The 16,291-nt window shown below is 51.7% G+C and overlaps 1 protein-coding gene across 1 annotated transcript in view; it reads right to left on the reverse strand.

Moving 5' to 3' along the window:
* LOXL2 (lysyl oxidase like 2) overlaps positions 1-16,291 on the reverse strand; it is a 115,184-nt gene that overhangs the window by 42,733 nt on the left and 56,160 nt on the right. Inside the window, exons 4-5 of the mRNA XM_005684007.3 lie at positions 10,225-10,436; positions 4,127-4,349 (exon numbers count right to left, since the gene is read on the reverse strand). Of these exons, the coding sequence (XP_005684064.2) occupies positions 4,127-4,349; positions 10,225-10,436 (435 nt within the window). The remainder of the gene's footprint in view (positions 1-4,126; positions 4,350-10,224; positions 10,437-16,291) is intronic.

The raw sequence follows: 16,291 nt of genomic DNA on the forward strand, positions 1-16,291 counted from the left end.
TGTGTCTCCTGCATTAGTAGGTGGATTCTTTACCACCGTGCCAACTGGGAAGCCCCAGTTATAGTTTAATTGCCCCTAATTGCTCACCATCGGCCATGAAGCCTTAATAGTCTTATGGGGTTTATTTATAATTGCACAGGAGTAAGATCCACTCTTCACAAGCATAGTAATCCCACTGGATCATACCTTACAAGATAGGAGACAGGTCATTTGACTCCCATCTGCCCACATACCCTGCTTTGCATCAGTTTCTGTGTGTGTGTGTGTGCGTGTGCATGCGCGCATGTTGGGATGGGCAACTCAGAAGGCTGTGAGGCTCTGAACTATTGATTCTATTTGATTCAATGCAAAGGGAGTATGGGGTAACTGTGCCGCCCTTCTGCGTGTGTGGGATCAGACCAGAGTCACTGTTCTACTTTGGCCTCTGCAGTTCACAGCCCCGGACTCCATCCCACTCACTGATGGAGGCATCCCACTTTCATCCCACCCCTGAATGAGGCAGGCCTGGTTGGTGGTAGTGTCTTTCAAACATTAACATACACCAGTCACCTTGAGCTTCCCTCGTGGCTCAGTCGGTAAAGAATCTACCTGCAGTGCGGGAAACTGCAATGCATGAGATGCGGGTTCAGTCCTTGGGTTGGGAAGATCCCCTTTAACCCCCTCCAGTGTTCTTGCTTGGAGAATCCCATGGACAGAGGAGCCTGGCGGGCTACAGTCTACAGGGTTGAAAGTGTCGGACATGACTTAGCAACTAAAACCACCACCACCTCTAAGAAAACCATCACCCGTCACCTTGAAAGCCAAGACATTGAACAAGAGCCTGTGTCTCCATCTTCCGGTCAAGGTCTGCACCCCAATTTACTGACCTTGGTAATGACCCTGGCACTAGAGGGAGAAGAAAAGAGGGACAGGGAGGGGCTGCAAAACCCCTCACTGGCTTCAGGAATCTTTATTCTAGCTTTAGCAGAACACGACAAATACAGCTGCTGGATCCAGCCAGATGGCTGTAGAATCATGACCTTTCCCTTCCCCCACTTCCCTTCCCAAGCTGCCTAGCCAGATTCCAGGGTCCCCTTCCCATGGAGCGGACCATCCGTGACTCAAGCTTGTGGGAGGCAGAGTTCCAAGTAACCTCACCCCATCTAGCAGTGGCCAGGCAGAGTCAGCTGGCCCTGGAGGAAAACAAAGAAGGGAAAATGTGATGTAAGCCTCGCTTGATCTTTTTTTTTTAAATTGGTTTGGTATAACTTGATTCCTCTGCTTTCAACCACACAATAAGAGGAATTCCAAAACAGTAGGACCTAGTATTCCGGATGACACATGAGGCAAGCTCAGAGGCTCAGGCTGAGGCTGTGGAAAGGATGTGGCCATCAAATCATGTGGCTGGGGGGGGAAGCGAGGGGCCGTGGGGGCCGCCACTGTCCAGGTGTGCCTGTGTGGCCTGCCTGCACACGTGAGATGTGTGCTTAAGTCTGTGCAGTTTGGACGCCCCTGTGGGGCAGGGCTGAGGGTGGGGGAGGGCTGGTTGCTGGCCAGAAGTGTCTGGAAGACACCCCAAAGAGTTCCCACACCCTCTGGTCGATGCCTGGACTTGCTGCATTTACTTCATGCCTTTTATTTAAGGCTTATTCTTTTGTCCAAATACACCACCGCAGCCTTTCCAAATATAGCACCAAAAGCTATTTATCTGGTTTCTGCATCAGTTTCCTGTTTCTACTGGATAAGTAGATAGAGGATCACTCCCCATCCATGAGCAGGTTGATAGATGTTGACGGAGAGGAGAGATTGGAGAGGGAGATGGGGTGAGGGACTTCCCAGGTGGCACTAGTGGTAAAGAACCTGCCTGCCAATGCAGGAGACACAAGAGACGTGGGTTCGATCCTCGGGTCAGGAAGATCCCCTGGAGGAGGGTATGACAACCCATTCTAGTATTCTTGCCTGGAGAATCCCATGAACAGAGGAGCTTGGCAGGCTATAGTCCATAGGGTGGTGCAGAGTCAGACATGACTAAAGGGACTTAGCACAAACCCATGCATGGGGGAGAAATGGGGGAGGGGACAGCAGATGCAGAGTGGGGCTGCCTCGACTTGGGGAGGGGCCGTTACTATCCTCCCCCCAGTACCAATTCCCAAGTTTCATCTGGCACAGGGCATCATTCCTTAATAAATGATTAGCTCTCTTTCGCACACTATCCCTCTACTGTTCCCACCCACTGGCCTGGATTAGTAGTTTCCAGAACATGCATGTCACAGAGAACCTTTAGGGATATGTGCGAAAAGAGAGTGGGAAAAAGATGAGCCAACTAGTGATTTCCGAGGGAAGAGAGAATAGTTCGCTTGCTCTTCTTTAGGGGGCCTTCCCAGGTAGCTCAAATGGGAGTAAAGAAGACCCCTGCAATGCAGGAGACCTGGGTTCGATCCCTGGGTTGGGAAGATCCCCTGGAGGAGGGCATGGCAACCCACTCCAGTATTCTTGCCTGGAGAATTCCCACAGACAGAGGAGCCTGGTGGGCTACAGTCCATGGGGTTGCAAAGAGTCGGGCAATACTGAGTGACTAACATTTTCACTTTCTTTCACTTTTCTTCTTCAGAGGAGTCATCAAGCCTGCCTTGGCCGGGACAGCTCACCAGTCCTGAGGAATCCGTCAGCTGAGATGGGGATGTTAATTCAGATGTGCATCCACACCTCTTTAATACACCTCCCCCCACATGCACGTACTGATTCACAAACATACAGTGTGATAACAGGCACAGATGACATAGATGTGGTGAGGACGTTTCCACTTACAGGAAGTCCCCTATGTACGGACCTTCAAGTTGTGAACCGTCAAAGGTGTGAACTTGTGTTTGCATGCCCAGTTACATAAGTTAGTTCAAGTGTCCAGCGTCCATTGTCACGTGGCTGCATCCTCTGCAAGTGCGCTTTTCTGTACCTTCCTATACAGCACTAGACACTAAACAACAGTAGTAGCTGTTGTTTAGTCGCTCAGTTGTATCCGACTCTTTGCGACCCCATAGACTGTAGTCCACCAGGCTCCTCTGTCCATGGCATTTCCCAGGCAAGAATACTGGAATAGGTTGCCATTTCCTTCTCCAGGGGATCTTCCTGACCCAGGGATCGAACCCTGGTCTCCTGCAATGGCAGGTGGATTCTTTACAACTGAGCCACCAGGGAACCCCATAGAATATAGCAGTACGATATTTTTATTTCAAGCTTAGGATGTCCGGAAGCAAATGTAAAAGCAGTGGTACATAGCTGATTGTGTTAGTTGGGTACCTAGGCTAATTTTGCTGGACTTATGTACAAACTGGATTTTTAACTGACTCTTGGAACAAAAGTCATCCATATGTAGGGACTTACTGCACTAACTCTGAAAGCTTTTAAAAGTTGTTATTCTTTCTGATGCAGAATAAGTAAAACCTGTTTGAAAACCATTGTAGTTGATTTCTTATGCTTTTGAGAGATGGATCACGTTTCCAATGGCTCTGAAAGTGAATGTTACTCCCTCAGTTGTGTCTGACTCTTTGTGACCCCATGCACTATAGCCTGCCAGGCTCCTCTGTCCATGGAATTCTCCAGGCAAGAATACTGGAGCGGATGGCCATTCCTTTCTCCAGGGGATCTTCCCAACTTAGGGATTGAACTCATGTCTCCTGCATTGCAGGCAGATTGCTTTCCCATCTGAGACACTGGGGAAGCCTGCCGAGGGCTCTAGGATGCTTGATTTCTCCGGGAATCGCCCAGGAGCCCCTAGTTCTCACCCCGACCCTTTGTGCCGGTCCACAGATAGCACACAGAACCTGTGAGGGTCAGGAGTGAGGCATAACCCTCTTGTGGGTGTTTGTCTGCCACAGGGGGAACACTAGTCTCAGAGTTGAGCAGCAGTGCCAGAAGGACAGGTAGAGGTGCTAAGGATTGGGGGCAGGCTCCCAGCCGCTTGTCACACCCCAGCAGCGGCATCTATCAGTGAGGCTGGCCCTAACAAGTATCCTGCATCTTCCTGCCCTCTAGAAAAGTGGTCCGAGTTGCTGCTGGTTCTTTTGGCTGGGGGAGAGGGGGTTCCCGGTCTGATCCTTTAACCACCAGCCCACCCCTCCAGGTACCAAATCTGCCACCCCATCCTCACCTCTGGCTTATAGGCTTTCCGGAATCTTGATGGTCCATCAGGACTGAAGACCTGGCCAGGCACGCAGCTCACTACAGCTGGAAGCCCATTCTCACAGGTGACGTTCTTGACGGGATCCAGCGACACCTGAGGGCCCAGCTTGCAGCTGGAGATGTGGGCCTCCGTGCCTGTGCAGTCCATGGAGTAAGGCCAGTAGCGCTGCTTCTTGCGGGCGGCAAACATCCTGCAGAAGACGAGACAGGGCAGGTGACCAAGACATCACGGTGCCCACCCCTCCCTCTTTCACAGCTGGGCAACTGACCCCTGCCCAGGGCTGGTCACTGAGGTAGTGGAACCAGATAGACCTGGTCCCTGCTCCTGCAGTTCAGTCTTGCTCCAGACAGGGCTCTGCAGGGCATGTCTGCCAGCACTCACTGGTCATGCTGGGCAGTGGGGAGCTAGACCTGGAAGGGCAGCCATGGCTTGCTGCTTCCAGGGAGCTCACATTCTAGGAGACAAGGGTCTAACTCAGTGTGTGTGCATGCTAAGTCGCTTCAGTCATGTCTGACTCTGTGACCCTACGGACCATGGCCCACCAGGCTTGTCTGTCCATAGGATTCTCCAGGAAAGAACACTGTAGTGAGTTGCCATGCCCTCCTCCAGGGGATCTTCCCAACCCAGGGACTGAACCCAAGTCTCTTATATCTCCTGCATTGGCAGGCAGGTTCTCTACCAATAGTGCCACCTGGGAAGCCCCTAACTCAGTGTAGTGACATATGATACTAATGCCGATAGATGCAAAGTGTAAAAAGGGATCTTGGAGAGACAAATACAATGTGATATCCCTCAGCCGAAAAAAAAAAAAAAAAAATGAAATAATGCCATTTGCAGCAACATGGATGGACCTGGAGATGATTATACCAAGTGAAGTAAGTCAGACAGAAAAAGACAAATATCATAGGATATCACTTATGTGTGGAATCTAAAACAAATATTACAAAATATATACAAAACACAGACAGACTCAACAGACATAGGAAACAAACTTGTGGCTGCCAAAGCAGCGAAGGGGGGAAGCCGCCCTGCCCTCTCTCCTGTCCTGGGTCTTTGAAGTCTGTGTACTCATGGGTGATTGGCAGAATCCAGTGAGACGCACTGCTGCTGGACTGCCCAGAGGAGGGGCTGCCCAGGGCAGGCTGGCTCCAGAGGAACAGAAGTGGAGTCCTGTCCCTATTGGTCTAGCAGGCCTGGAGCTTTCTGCTTTGCCTCAGAGTGAATAGGATGTGAACAGAGAGGAAGGGTAGACCTGACAGATGCCACTGATATCTCTCCTTACCAAAAGCTGCAACTGGTAGTAATTCTATTCTATGCATGCAACGGCACAGAATCCTTGAAAGGAAAAGGACTGTCTTGGAAAGCTCAGGGTTTGTGCTTGACATAGTTAGAGCCAGAGCACGGAACTACGCAGGAAGACTGTTAACAATCCCAAGAGCCAGGGCTTCCCTTGTGGCACAGTCGACGGGAGTCCACCTGCCAACGCAGGGGACACAAGTTCGATCCCTGGTCTGGGAGGATTCTACATGTTACGGCACACTTAAGCCCACGCACCATCACTACTGAGCCTGGGAGCTGCAACTACGGAGCCCACGCAGCCTAGAGCCTGTACTTTACAACAAGAGAAGCCACTGCAATAAGAAACTTTTGCACCGCAACAGAGCTGCCCCCGCTTGCCGCAACTAGAGAAAGCCTGTGCAAAGCAATGAAGACCCAGTGTAGCCAAAATAAATAAGAAGTAAGAAAGAGTTCCAAGAGCCATTGGCCCTCCCCATTCCCTGAAAGGCCCCTGCACTTGGAAACACAGCCTCCAGTTTGTTTCCCATGACACACATGAGACAGAACACACTTGAGGTGGCGGGTAGGATATTATAGCTTGTTACAACACTCCCACAGTCGGGCAAGCAAACACACCCATGGGACATCAGGTGCACAGGGAGTGGTCAGGTCTCACTGGATCGGAACATCTAACTCCCAGTTTTCAGTGACCACCAGGCTCTCCCAGGAACAGATGTACTGAGCTCTCAACACAGAGTGAGGCTGCCTCAGCAGACAGAACTGCTCTTCCTTCCCCAGAGAGCCCCTCTGTCCTCTGACATCAGATCATAGGAATGCAATCCTCCACAGGCCTCCACCAGGGCAGCCCACCCCGCCCCCACGAGTCACTCTCACAGGCCACCCCTCCCCCACACCGGGATGCAGACGTGGGGATGCAGACAGGAGGCAGTGGGGAGGATGTATGGGCTTCCTAGGGGGCTCTAGTGGTAAAGAACCTGCCTGCCAATGGAGGAGACATTAGAGACGTGGGTTCTCTCCCTGGGTTGGGAAGATCCGCTGGAGAAGAGCATGGCAACCCACTCCAGTTTTCTTGCCTGGAGAACCCCATGGACAGAGGAGCCTGGTGGGCTGCAGTCCATGGGGTCGCAAAGAGTCGGACATGACTGAAGTGGCTTAGCGTGCACAAGCACACATGGACAACCCACTCTAGGCCTGATGGTGGGTGACTGGAGTTACAGGACAGCCACTGGCCAAGTGGGAAGCTTGCTTGAGAAAGAGGTATAGGCTGATGGCTGGGTAACATTGAGCTGAACTGATTCAACTGAAAATGAAAAGTCCTCCTTGCTCTCCTCCAGCCAAGGAGCAAATCAGACTTGGTAGGGATTCTGCCAGCTCTGTGAGACTGTCTACTTCAATTATGCATTCTGGAACTAGGGAAATAACCACAGTGTGGGTTCCGGGACCCACTGAGCCCACTGTGATATGGATCTGCACCAAAACTCCACTGATCACCTGACGTCCATACTGACTGTGGGCCACAAGGATGTTTGGGTCCCTGGAATCAGGGTCCGTTCAGAGCCCATGTCCAGTGGTTCCTGAAAGTTCTGATCATTTCCTTTTCTCCAGTGTACAATACAATGACCTTGGGTAAAAGATCATAGGTCCCTTTGGGTAAATGACTAACAGTGTACACTTCTGGCAGTGTGCCGCAGTGTGCCACAGTTCTTCTTCAAGGAGACCTGGCCTCCTCTTCATTCAAGGGCTTATAGGTCTGTAAACTTTCTCAACTCTGGACATTGAGGGGCTGGACCTGTTTTTATGATTCAGATCAGATTTTTGTTCTCTTAACCTAGAACTTTTCTGCTTTTGCAGATTGAGTAAGAATCAGAGAGGTTTCCTATTTCACTCTGGGAACACCATGAGACAGCCAGCTAGATCAACTGGTCAACCCCACAAGTCTCCAGGGGCCAGTCTGTTCTGATTGCTGCTTTGACTTTGTTGGCCACTCAGTAGCCACGCCCATCTTGCCTTTGGCCTTGGGTGCTGTCACCTGGTCCCTGCCACCCGGGATCTAATTACCCCCACTGCATTTAGGTTCCCTGACCTGCAGTGACTGCAGCCCCCACCCTGAGGTCTGGCTTACAAAGAGTCCTCAGGGAACTCTTAAGAACAAACCAGGGAGGGGGGGATTCCTTGGAGGTCCAGTGGTTAAGAATCCTCCTTGCAATGCAGAGGACACGGTTTGATCCCTGGTCAGGGAACCTAAGACCCCATAAACTGCGGAGCAACTGAGCCTTCAAGCACTGGAGAGCGTGTGCCACAACTAGAGAGCTTGTGCACCATAATGAAAGATCTCACATGCCACAGCCAAGACCGATGCAGACAAATAAATAAATAAATATTAAGGTAAATAAATAAAAGAGCCAGAGAGGGAGTTAGGGCTCCCCTTACAGATTTACTCCTCTCTGTCATGGTGAAACATCTGCCTTTTGGACCCTCCCAGGGTCTTAGATGACAAATCCATGGCAACATTCTAGTCTCCCCTTTCTCTACATGAAACCAAGGGGATCCAGCATTTCTAATTTGGTCTGGAGGGCCTCCTTTTGGTCCCTGTTTCAGCCAGCTCACCAAAGCCTTAGAGTCCTAACTCCTGAGATGCAACATGAGAGGCAGTCTCTATTCAGTAATCTTGTATCAATAAATCAATAACAATAATGGGATCTTGCTTTAAGAAAAAAGAAAATGACTACACAATATTCCTGGTCTGGGAGATGGGGCCCTGTGGCTTCAGTTTGATCAATTTCCAGGTACATGTACCACTTCCCAGTTCGTGAGAGGATCATGTGGAGCCCAGCTGCCAAAACGGACCTGAGGTCGGAGATCCCGATCTCCCTTCAAAAGCCAGAAGATGACTCTGGTCCACCCACAGTTGAGGAAGCCCTCTGAACAAGCCACATGTTGCCTGGCCTCAAGCACCCCGTCCTGCTGCAGAGCAGGACTGATGGCAGCCTTCCCGCTCCCAGGACTGGGCAAAGACCTGTGCCAGGCTGGGGACTCCGGTGGGGCCAGCAGGTAGGAAGCCTGTCAGGGGAAGGGATCTACTTTTCTTGGCTCCAATTGGAAGGAAAGGCTGAGAAAGGTGTCTCCAGGGAAGGAGCCAGCCAGCCAGCGGGAATTCTGTAAACTATTTAGAGAACGGGACCACCCTGCCTGCCCCCATCCCACCCTGTGCAAACAGGAAGATCTGGGGCATGTCTGGGGCGGCTGGGGGCAGGAATCAGCACCAGGCAGCTCAGCTGCCAGCACTCACCCTCATGGGGGACCAGAGGCTCTGATCGAAGGAGCCAGGCTGAGCCCAGGAAGGAAAGAAGCCTGCACTGACCCCAGGGATTGGGAGGAAGAGTTGGGGGAGGGACCCCTGTTTCATCTCTCTCCTTGGCTTGAAAGGGAAGAGGTAGTAAGTCTGCACTCTTGAGGAGGGTGGACCCTGCTGCTGGAGACCCGGGTTTGGATCCTGAATCTGCCACTTCCTAGTTTTATCACCTCTCTCTGGCTTCATTCCTTTAGCTGTAACATAAACCTCTTCCTAGAATTGTGGAGCTTAGGCGGCTAAGAGGGCTTCCTTGGTGGCTCAGATCGTAAAGAATCCACCTGCAATGCATAAGACCCAGGTTCGATCCCTGAGTCAGGAAGATCCCCTAGAGAAAGGAATAGCTACCCACTCCAGTGTTCTTGCCATTGGGTCACAAAGACTCGGACATGACTGAGCGACTAACACTTAAGAGACTAAGAACAGAGCCACCTGGCATGTAGTCAGCGCTCAGTAAAGCAGATTATTATCCTTATTAGAGGAGATAAGAAGACTCCATGACCAGTCAATACAACAGCCTGTCATGGACTGAAAACCCTTCACCGGACACCTCTCTGGGCAAATTACTCTAAGTCTCCTTGTCATCTACCCTTTCCCTGCCTGGGGAGATATTAACTTTGGAAACTATAACAGCATCACAAGATTTACTCAGGATGAGTGTAACTGAATCCACTAGATCTGTTTCTCATTTTCCTAACAGTTGCAGATTTCTCATAATAATCACTTCAAGGGGGCAGAGGACAGAGGTGGCCCCAGCCACTGCATTCTATGTCTGCATCTCCATCGCTGCGCCGCAGATAGGTTCATCAGCACTATCTTTCTATGCTATGCTAAGTCACTTCAGTCGTGTCCGACTCTGTGCGACCCCATGGACGACAGCCCACCAGGCTCCCCCATCCCTGGGATTCTCCAGGCAAGAACACTGGAGTGGGTTGCCATTTCCTTCTCCAATGCATGAAAGTGAAAAGTGAAAGTGAAGTTGCTCAGTCTTGTCCGACTCTTAGCGACCCCATGGACTGCAGCCTACCAGGGTCCTCCATCCATGGGATTTTCCAGGCAAGAGTACTGGAGTGGGGTGCCACTGCATCTTTCTAGATTGCATATATATGGGTGAATATTCGATACAAGGTCAAAGCAGGCTTCCCTGGTGGCTCAGTGGTAAAGAATCTGCTTGCAATGCGGGAGACACAGGTTTGATCCCTGGGTCAGAATATCCTCTGGAGGAGGGCATGGCAACCCACTCCAGTATTCTTGCCTGGAGAATCCTATGAACAGAGGAGCCTGGCAAGCTACAGCCTGTAGGGTCTCAGAGAGTCTACTGAGCACACACACATGCACACTGAGCTACTGCAAAGCTGCCTTAGGCCAAGGTGGGGCCAGAGTCCCACCACTCAGAGTCCCTGCCCAGACTCCTTACTTGTACACTTTGGTGTTGTAGGTCTTCTCCCCAGGGAAGCCGAACATGCCGCAGACCACGCGGGAGTTCTTAGCCGTCCAGTGCTTGTCACAGATCTGCTTCCACGTCTTGCCCTCCTTTACCTCCACGTAGCCCTCTGTCACTGGGGTACGCTTGCGGAAGGCGGAGAGGATGGCTCGGATCCGGATGTCCTCCACTTGGATGTTCATGTTCTGGGAGGGGAGGGGGTGGAAGGAGATGGGTGACCTTCCTGGTCTGGCCCAGGGGAGGTGATGGCAGACTGGCTTATCCTGAGAGTCTGCCCGCCTCTCCCCTCGGACTCTTGGGGGGCTGTGGGTGCTCCCCAAGAGCACACAGCACATGTAGTGGGGCTGCAGGAACCAGAAGAGAAGGAGCAGGGTGACCTAGGCAATCAGAGACTTAGGGGACCCCAGCGCTTCTCCTCTATCCTATCAAAAACACCAGAGGGCAGCAGCCTCCTCATGCAGTGGTCTCAAAGAGCAGAGGAGAGAATCATGTTCCTTAAATGCTGTATTCTAGAGGCAAAATCATTCGGATGCTTGTATTTTACTCCAAAGCATTTGTGTGCAGGCCTGGGAGTGAGTGTGTGTGCCTTCCCAGCAATCTTCCTGTAAAACTGAAATTTTGGGCAGATGAGCCCCAGATATCCTGAGCTGGTGGGGCCACGTTGCACATTGCCTCATGTACTCCCCTCATGTCAGCAGTCTTCAGGGTGAAAAGCCAGAAGAGAAGGGGGAGGGTTTGGAGAGAAGGGGGAGGGAAGGAGGTGTGTGCCTGGACGCAGGCCAGCCAAGTAGGAGGGGCAAGCCTGGGGCCCAGGAGGTATGCAACTATGTAAGGAGAAGAAAGGAAAGATTCTGAATGTCTTGAGGCCCTTGTCTTGAAAGCCCCTGTTCACCCCTTTCCTCTTCCCATTTCTGTGGCAGTGAGCGAAAAGGCAGGAGCCTGCTAGGAGGCTGTGGAGAAGGCTGGGGGTTGAAGGTGGGCTCCTCTCCCAGCCCCTGACACTGGGCTGCTCTGTCCCTGCCCCTAGCCCATACTTGAGCCTCCAGGGATTTGGTCAGACAGGGGGCCTCAAGAGGCCAAGCTGGATGGAGGAACAGAGGCCTACCTGGAATTTTCCAGGATGTTATCTTTTACGTTTTCCCAAGGTTCTCACAAATCTGCCCCAAACACTAAGGACGCTCCAGAATCTCTCACTTCCAGCCCGTTTTCTTTCTGCCCCTGCCCAATGGGGCCACCACTAGCTCTCACAAGGCTCCCCAGCTGAGTCCCTGCCTCCCTGCTCTCCTCCATCCATCTGGCATAGGGCCAGCCCCCAGAGGACTCCTTCTAAACCACAACTAACCTTTTCCCTTGGCTGACCACACCTATACCTCAGCCCCAAATCTATAGCCAGCTAGGATGATGCTGGGAAAGATTGAAGGTGGAGAAGAAGGGGACAACAGAGGATGAGATGGTTGGATGGTTATCACTGACTCAATGAACATGAGTTTGAACAAGATCCAGGAGAGAGTGAACGACAGGGAAGCCTGGCATGCTGCAGCCTATGGGGTCGCAAAGAGTCAGACACAACTGAGCGACTGAATAACAACAATAATAGGACAATAACAAGTATCGCTACTTTCTGGGCATTTTCTCACTTAATCCTCAAACAGTAGAGGTCTTTACAGTTAGTGTCATCTCCATTTTCCAGGTAGGAATACTGGGTGACTCCAGTGATCTCCCAGGACCACAGAGAGGCAGAGAGCACCTGAGATTTGGTGGGACTGGGCAGGGGCACTGGCAGAGAGGAAGCCAACGACCTGGATGCCCACACCCCCGTCCAGCCAGGATGCAAATGAACTGGGAGTTTGAACAGAACCATTATTTGGGTGCCCAGGGATTCAGGTCTCCTTGCCACTGGCTTCAGGGTGCAAAGCCAGGCCCCATTTCCCCAGTCCTGCGAGGTGGTGGAAAGTATGTTGGCCGGGGTGGTGGTAGCGGGGGTGGCTTCTAGCTCTGGTTCCTTTCCACGCAGAGCGGAAGGAAAGCCGCCAGTGGCAGGATTATGTTTGCCAGCCTGGATCCTTGGATCTGTTACAGCTCCCAGTCAGGCCACAGGGCTCGCGCCACCAAGACACATGGACAGGAGTGAGCAAGAAAGGGCTGGATGTCTAGACCGGCTCATGGGCCAGCCCTCTCCTCCGACTTACCACCTCGGTAGGCCAGGCTGGAATTCCAGCATATAAAGGATGTGTGATGCCCAGAAGGAAAGTTACCCACTGCGGCACAGGACCTGAGAGCTGCACGGGGCAGGCAGACTGCGCAGACTTGATCAAACTCACAGACCCTCCCCTTCCTCCCGTCCCCCTCCTCCCCTCCCCCGCCCCTTTCCCCCATCTCAGCCTATGGAGCATCAGCTCAGCTGAGATACAGAGTGTGAACCCAGAGTGAGGAAGGCCAGGGTAGCGGAGCTCAACAGACCCTTGTCTTTAGGCAGGGCCATGTCCCCTCAGCAGAATAATGACTGGTGGGCAAGCTAGGTAGGGTCCCAGATGCAGGAAATGAGGCTCAGAGGAGAGAAAGTGCTAGAACTGACGTCACTGTTCTTGTGTTCCCACTGACCCACTGCATGTGTGTGTGTGGGCACTAGAGTGTATGTCTGGCGTACGAATATGTCTCTCTGGGTGTGTGTCTCTGCACGTGTTTGTGCGCCCACGTATGTGTCTCTCGGGGAGGTCGCGGCTCCTGTGTGTCCGTGTGCAGGCGGATGTGCACATGTCTATGCGTTGTGTGGAGTGTGTGTCTGTGCGTGCGGTAGAGGAAGATGCAGAGGGCTTCCTTGCAAAGCCCCGGGAGAGCAGTCAGGCAAGTTCCTTCTCCTCTTCTCTCTCCACAGAACTAATTTTTTCCCACCATCTTGGGCTCAAATCCACCTCAGTCAGTCATTCATTCATCCCATAAAACACAGTCTCTCCCTCCAAGGACCCTGCCAGCCTCCTCCCTACTGCCCAACCCTGGGGCCCTGGTTCTTCTCCAAATCATAACGATTATGTGGGCCCTCATTCATCAAATGCCAGCCAATTCATTACGTGTCAGGCTCTGCACTCAGAACTTTGCGTCCATCCCCTTCCTCAGTTCCCATAACAACCAGTGAGAGGGCTAATGGTATACCCTGACTACAGGCGAAAAGCAAGAAAACTTGGCGAGGTTTGGCATCTTCCCCAAGTTCACACAGCCAGTAAGTAGATAAACAAGGGTGAAGACTGAGTTTTGACTCCAAGTCCCTGCCCAGGCTCGCCACTATGGGCCTCTGGGTCTTCACCCTTCTGCCTTCATCCCATCCCTTGCCAGCTACTGAGAGGACACACCTGCGCCTGGGACTCAGCCTTCTGAGGCATCCTTTGGGGGTCCGCCCAATAAAAGCCCACATTTGAAGTCCACCCTGCGCCCCGCCCAGAGAAGCTATGAGTCAGGCCGGAGTGTACGTGAGAAGAGAAGGCTGCCTCCCAGCTGCTCCTGGACTCAGGCCAGGGGGCAGCAGGGAAACCCTCAGTGGCATGCAGTCAGGGCTTGCTGCTGTCTAACGAGCTCACAGGGGCTGTTCAGAGAGTTCTGTGTAGGAAAACACACGTACACACACAACGGCCCTCCTGACCTCACCGCCTTGGAATCCTTTCCATAACCGCAAGCAGTAGAATTCTTTTTTCCCCTAGAAGTTCAACTTCAAAAGAGCAGTGAAGATTTGAAACACTAAAACCTATACACATTTTTCTTTTCTAACAGATGTCTCTTTAGACTTGCATGTTTCACATTTAGCCCAAGAACCCAGTAGCCGTCAATATATCTGACCCCTTTTAAAACTCGAAAGTCTGAAGGCTAGCCCTCTGGCCAGAGACCAGAGTTCGCCAAACTCTCCGAAAGGCTTCCCTCCAAGGAATTCACAGAACCTTCTGGACTTGTCCTACTCAAAACTCAGCACATCTCCAGGGAGGGTCTGAGCCCTGGGAGTGACTATCACTGGCTTCCAAAGGGGAAAATCAGGGTGCCCTGAGGCCATAACCTGCCCTGCTGTACCTAGCTGGGTGGTGGAAAGAAGGGCTGGTGAATGATCACCAGGGCTGGTCTCCCAGTCTTGTGCTTGAATGACATTTCACATTTGCAGCATCTGTGAATGACTTGCAGATTCCACAGTGTGACAGTCTGGGGCTATCGCCAAGGAGGAAAAATCACCAGTTTTGAAAGTCTAGTTGGGGATTGCATCAGGGAAAGATTCAGGGGGAGGCAAGGCAAGCAACCCTCTAAGGACGCGCTTCACAGCTGAGAGTCGGCACTCAGCTCATCGCCTCCTGGGGAGGGCCTGTTTCCAAGAGCCAGATCTTAGTCCAGTCCTTCCCCTCCCTCCCTCTAGAAGTTGTCATTTAATTATGCAATTAATTACTTAATGTATCAGACCAAGCCTTCCCACCTGAGAAGTGGTGTCAGGTGGGAGGATGGAGAGGTAGTGGTCCACCAGCACCCCACCAGGACAGACGACTGATTCATTCTGCATGACTGCTGCTCACTTAGTAAGCCCCTTCCCTCTACAGCTAACAGGTTCCTGCATCTTGCTCTCAAAGCCCTTTATTTATTCGGCTCTTTTCTAAATTACTTATTCATTTAATTTTTGGCTGTGCTGGTTTTCACTGCTGCATGGGCGTTTCTCTAGTTGCTGTGAGTGGGGCTGCTCTGTAGTTAGGGTGTTCGGGCTCCTCACTGCAGAGGCTTCTCTTGTTAAGCAGTGTGGGCTCTAGAGAGTGGGGCTTCAGCAGCTGCAGCAGGCGGGCGCAGGAGTTGCGGCTCCTGGGCTCTAGAGCACAGGCTCAACAGTTGCGGTGAACGGGCTTAGTTGCTCTGTGGCACGTGGGGTCTTCCCAGACCAGGGACCAAAACTGCCTCCTGCACTCGCAGGCAGACTCTCTGCCACTGAGCCACCAGGGAAGCCCTATTCGGCTATTGTTGAAAAACGGGCTTCCAGATAGAGACCCATTTTCCCAGGTGCCGCCTTGGCAACTTCGTCAGCACCTCACACCAACCGCACCCAGGATGCCCTTGGTCTTCCCTCTTCTCACTGAGTGAGGCAACGCCCTCCCAGTTTGCAGCCTGCAAGCCTCTTGCTCCCTCTCTCTTCCTTGCTCCTGTGGCTCGTTCTGCCCCAGCCATGCTTTTCCTACCCTTCCATCTCCTTCCCATTTCTGTTGTCCAGGCAGCTGTGCAGTGAGAATTGTGGAAGAGAAGAACATCACAATTCTGTTTCTTTGGGGCAGATAAATGACTGACCCAGTCCTCCTCAAAGGCGGCTGGGATATCCATCCAGCTGACCACTGTGCACTTGTGCGTTTAGCTCAAAATCTTCCCGTGGCTCCCTGAGGTCTTACACTCCAGGTCAAGAGCCTTCCTGATCAGACCCACCTCATCCCCTCCCTGTCCTTTCTCCAGCCTTGAGCATCCCTTGTTGCCAGGCTCTTTTAATGCCAGCATCAAGCTGCTTCCTGCAATCCTTTTTTGCTTTCTCACTACCAATGAGCATCCTCCTGACCCTTAGAAATAATCTCACTTATTCAGTCACTTGAAGAACACCAGCTGAAGGATACCAGTCCCAGAAACTGTGTGAGGATGACAGTCAAGCAGATCAGCAAGTCACTTGTTGTCACTCATGGCAGAGGGAGAAAGCTAGTTAGGATCCTCTCTTCCATGAGGCACCTCCTCCCTCAAATATCTCATCCACACAGATTTGACTTCTTTATTCTCTAGCATTTGCTTTCTGAGTCCCTCAGTTTATCCTTGGCTTATATTGACTATCTTGTAGTATTGATGTTTCCACGAGTTTTGCCACCTCAGACTGTGAGTCGCTCAAGGACAGACTTGTTTTTTATTCATTCCTGTATCCCCATGGCAACTAGCACCAGACACAACACATAGTGGGTCCTCACATATTTTTGTAATAAACTACTAATAATAATCATTTTAAAAAATCCAATCACAGCAATTCAGCTTAACTAGAAATCCTGAGTTCTCAAGCCAG

Source organism: Capra hircus, chromosome 8 (assembly GCF_001704415.2).
Source record: "Capra hircus breed San Clemente chromosome 8, ASM170441v1, whole genome shotgun sequence".
NCBI classification, from domain to species: Eukaryota; Metazoa; Chordata; class Mammalia; order Artiodactyla; family Bovidae; genus Capra; species Capra hircus.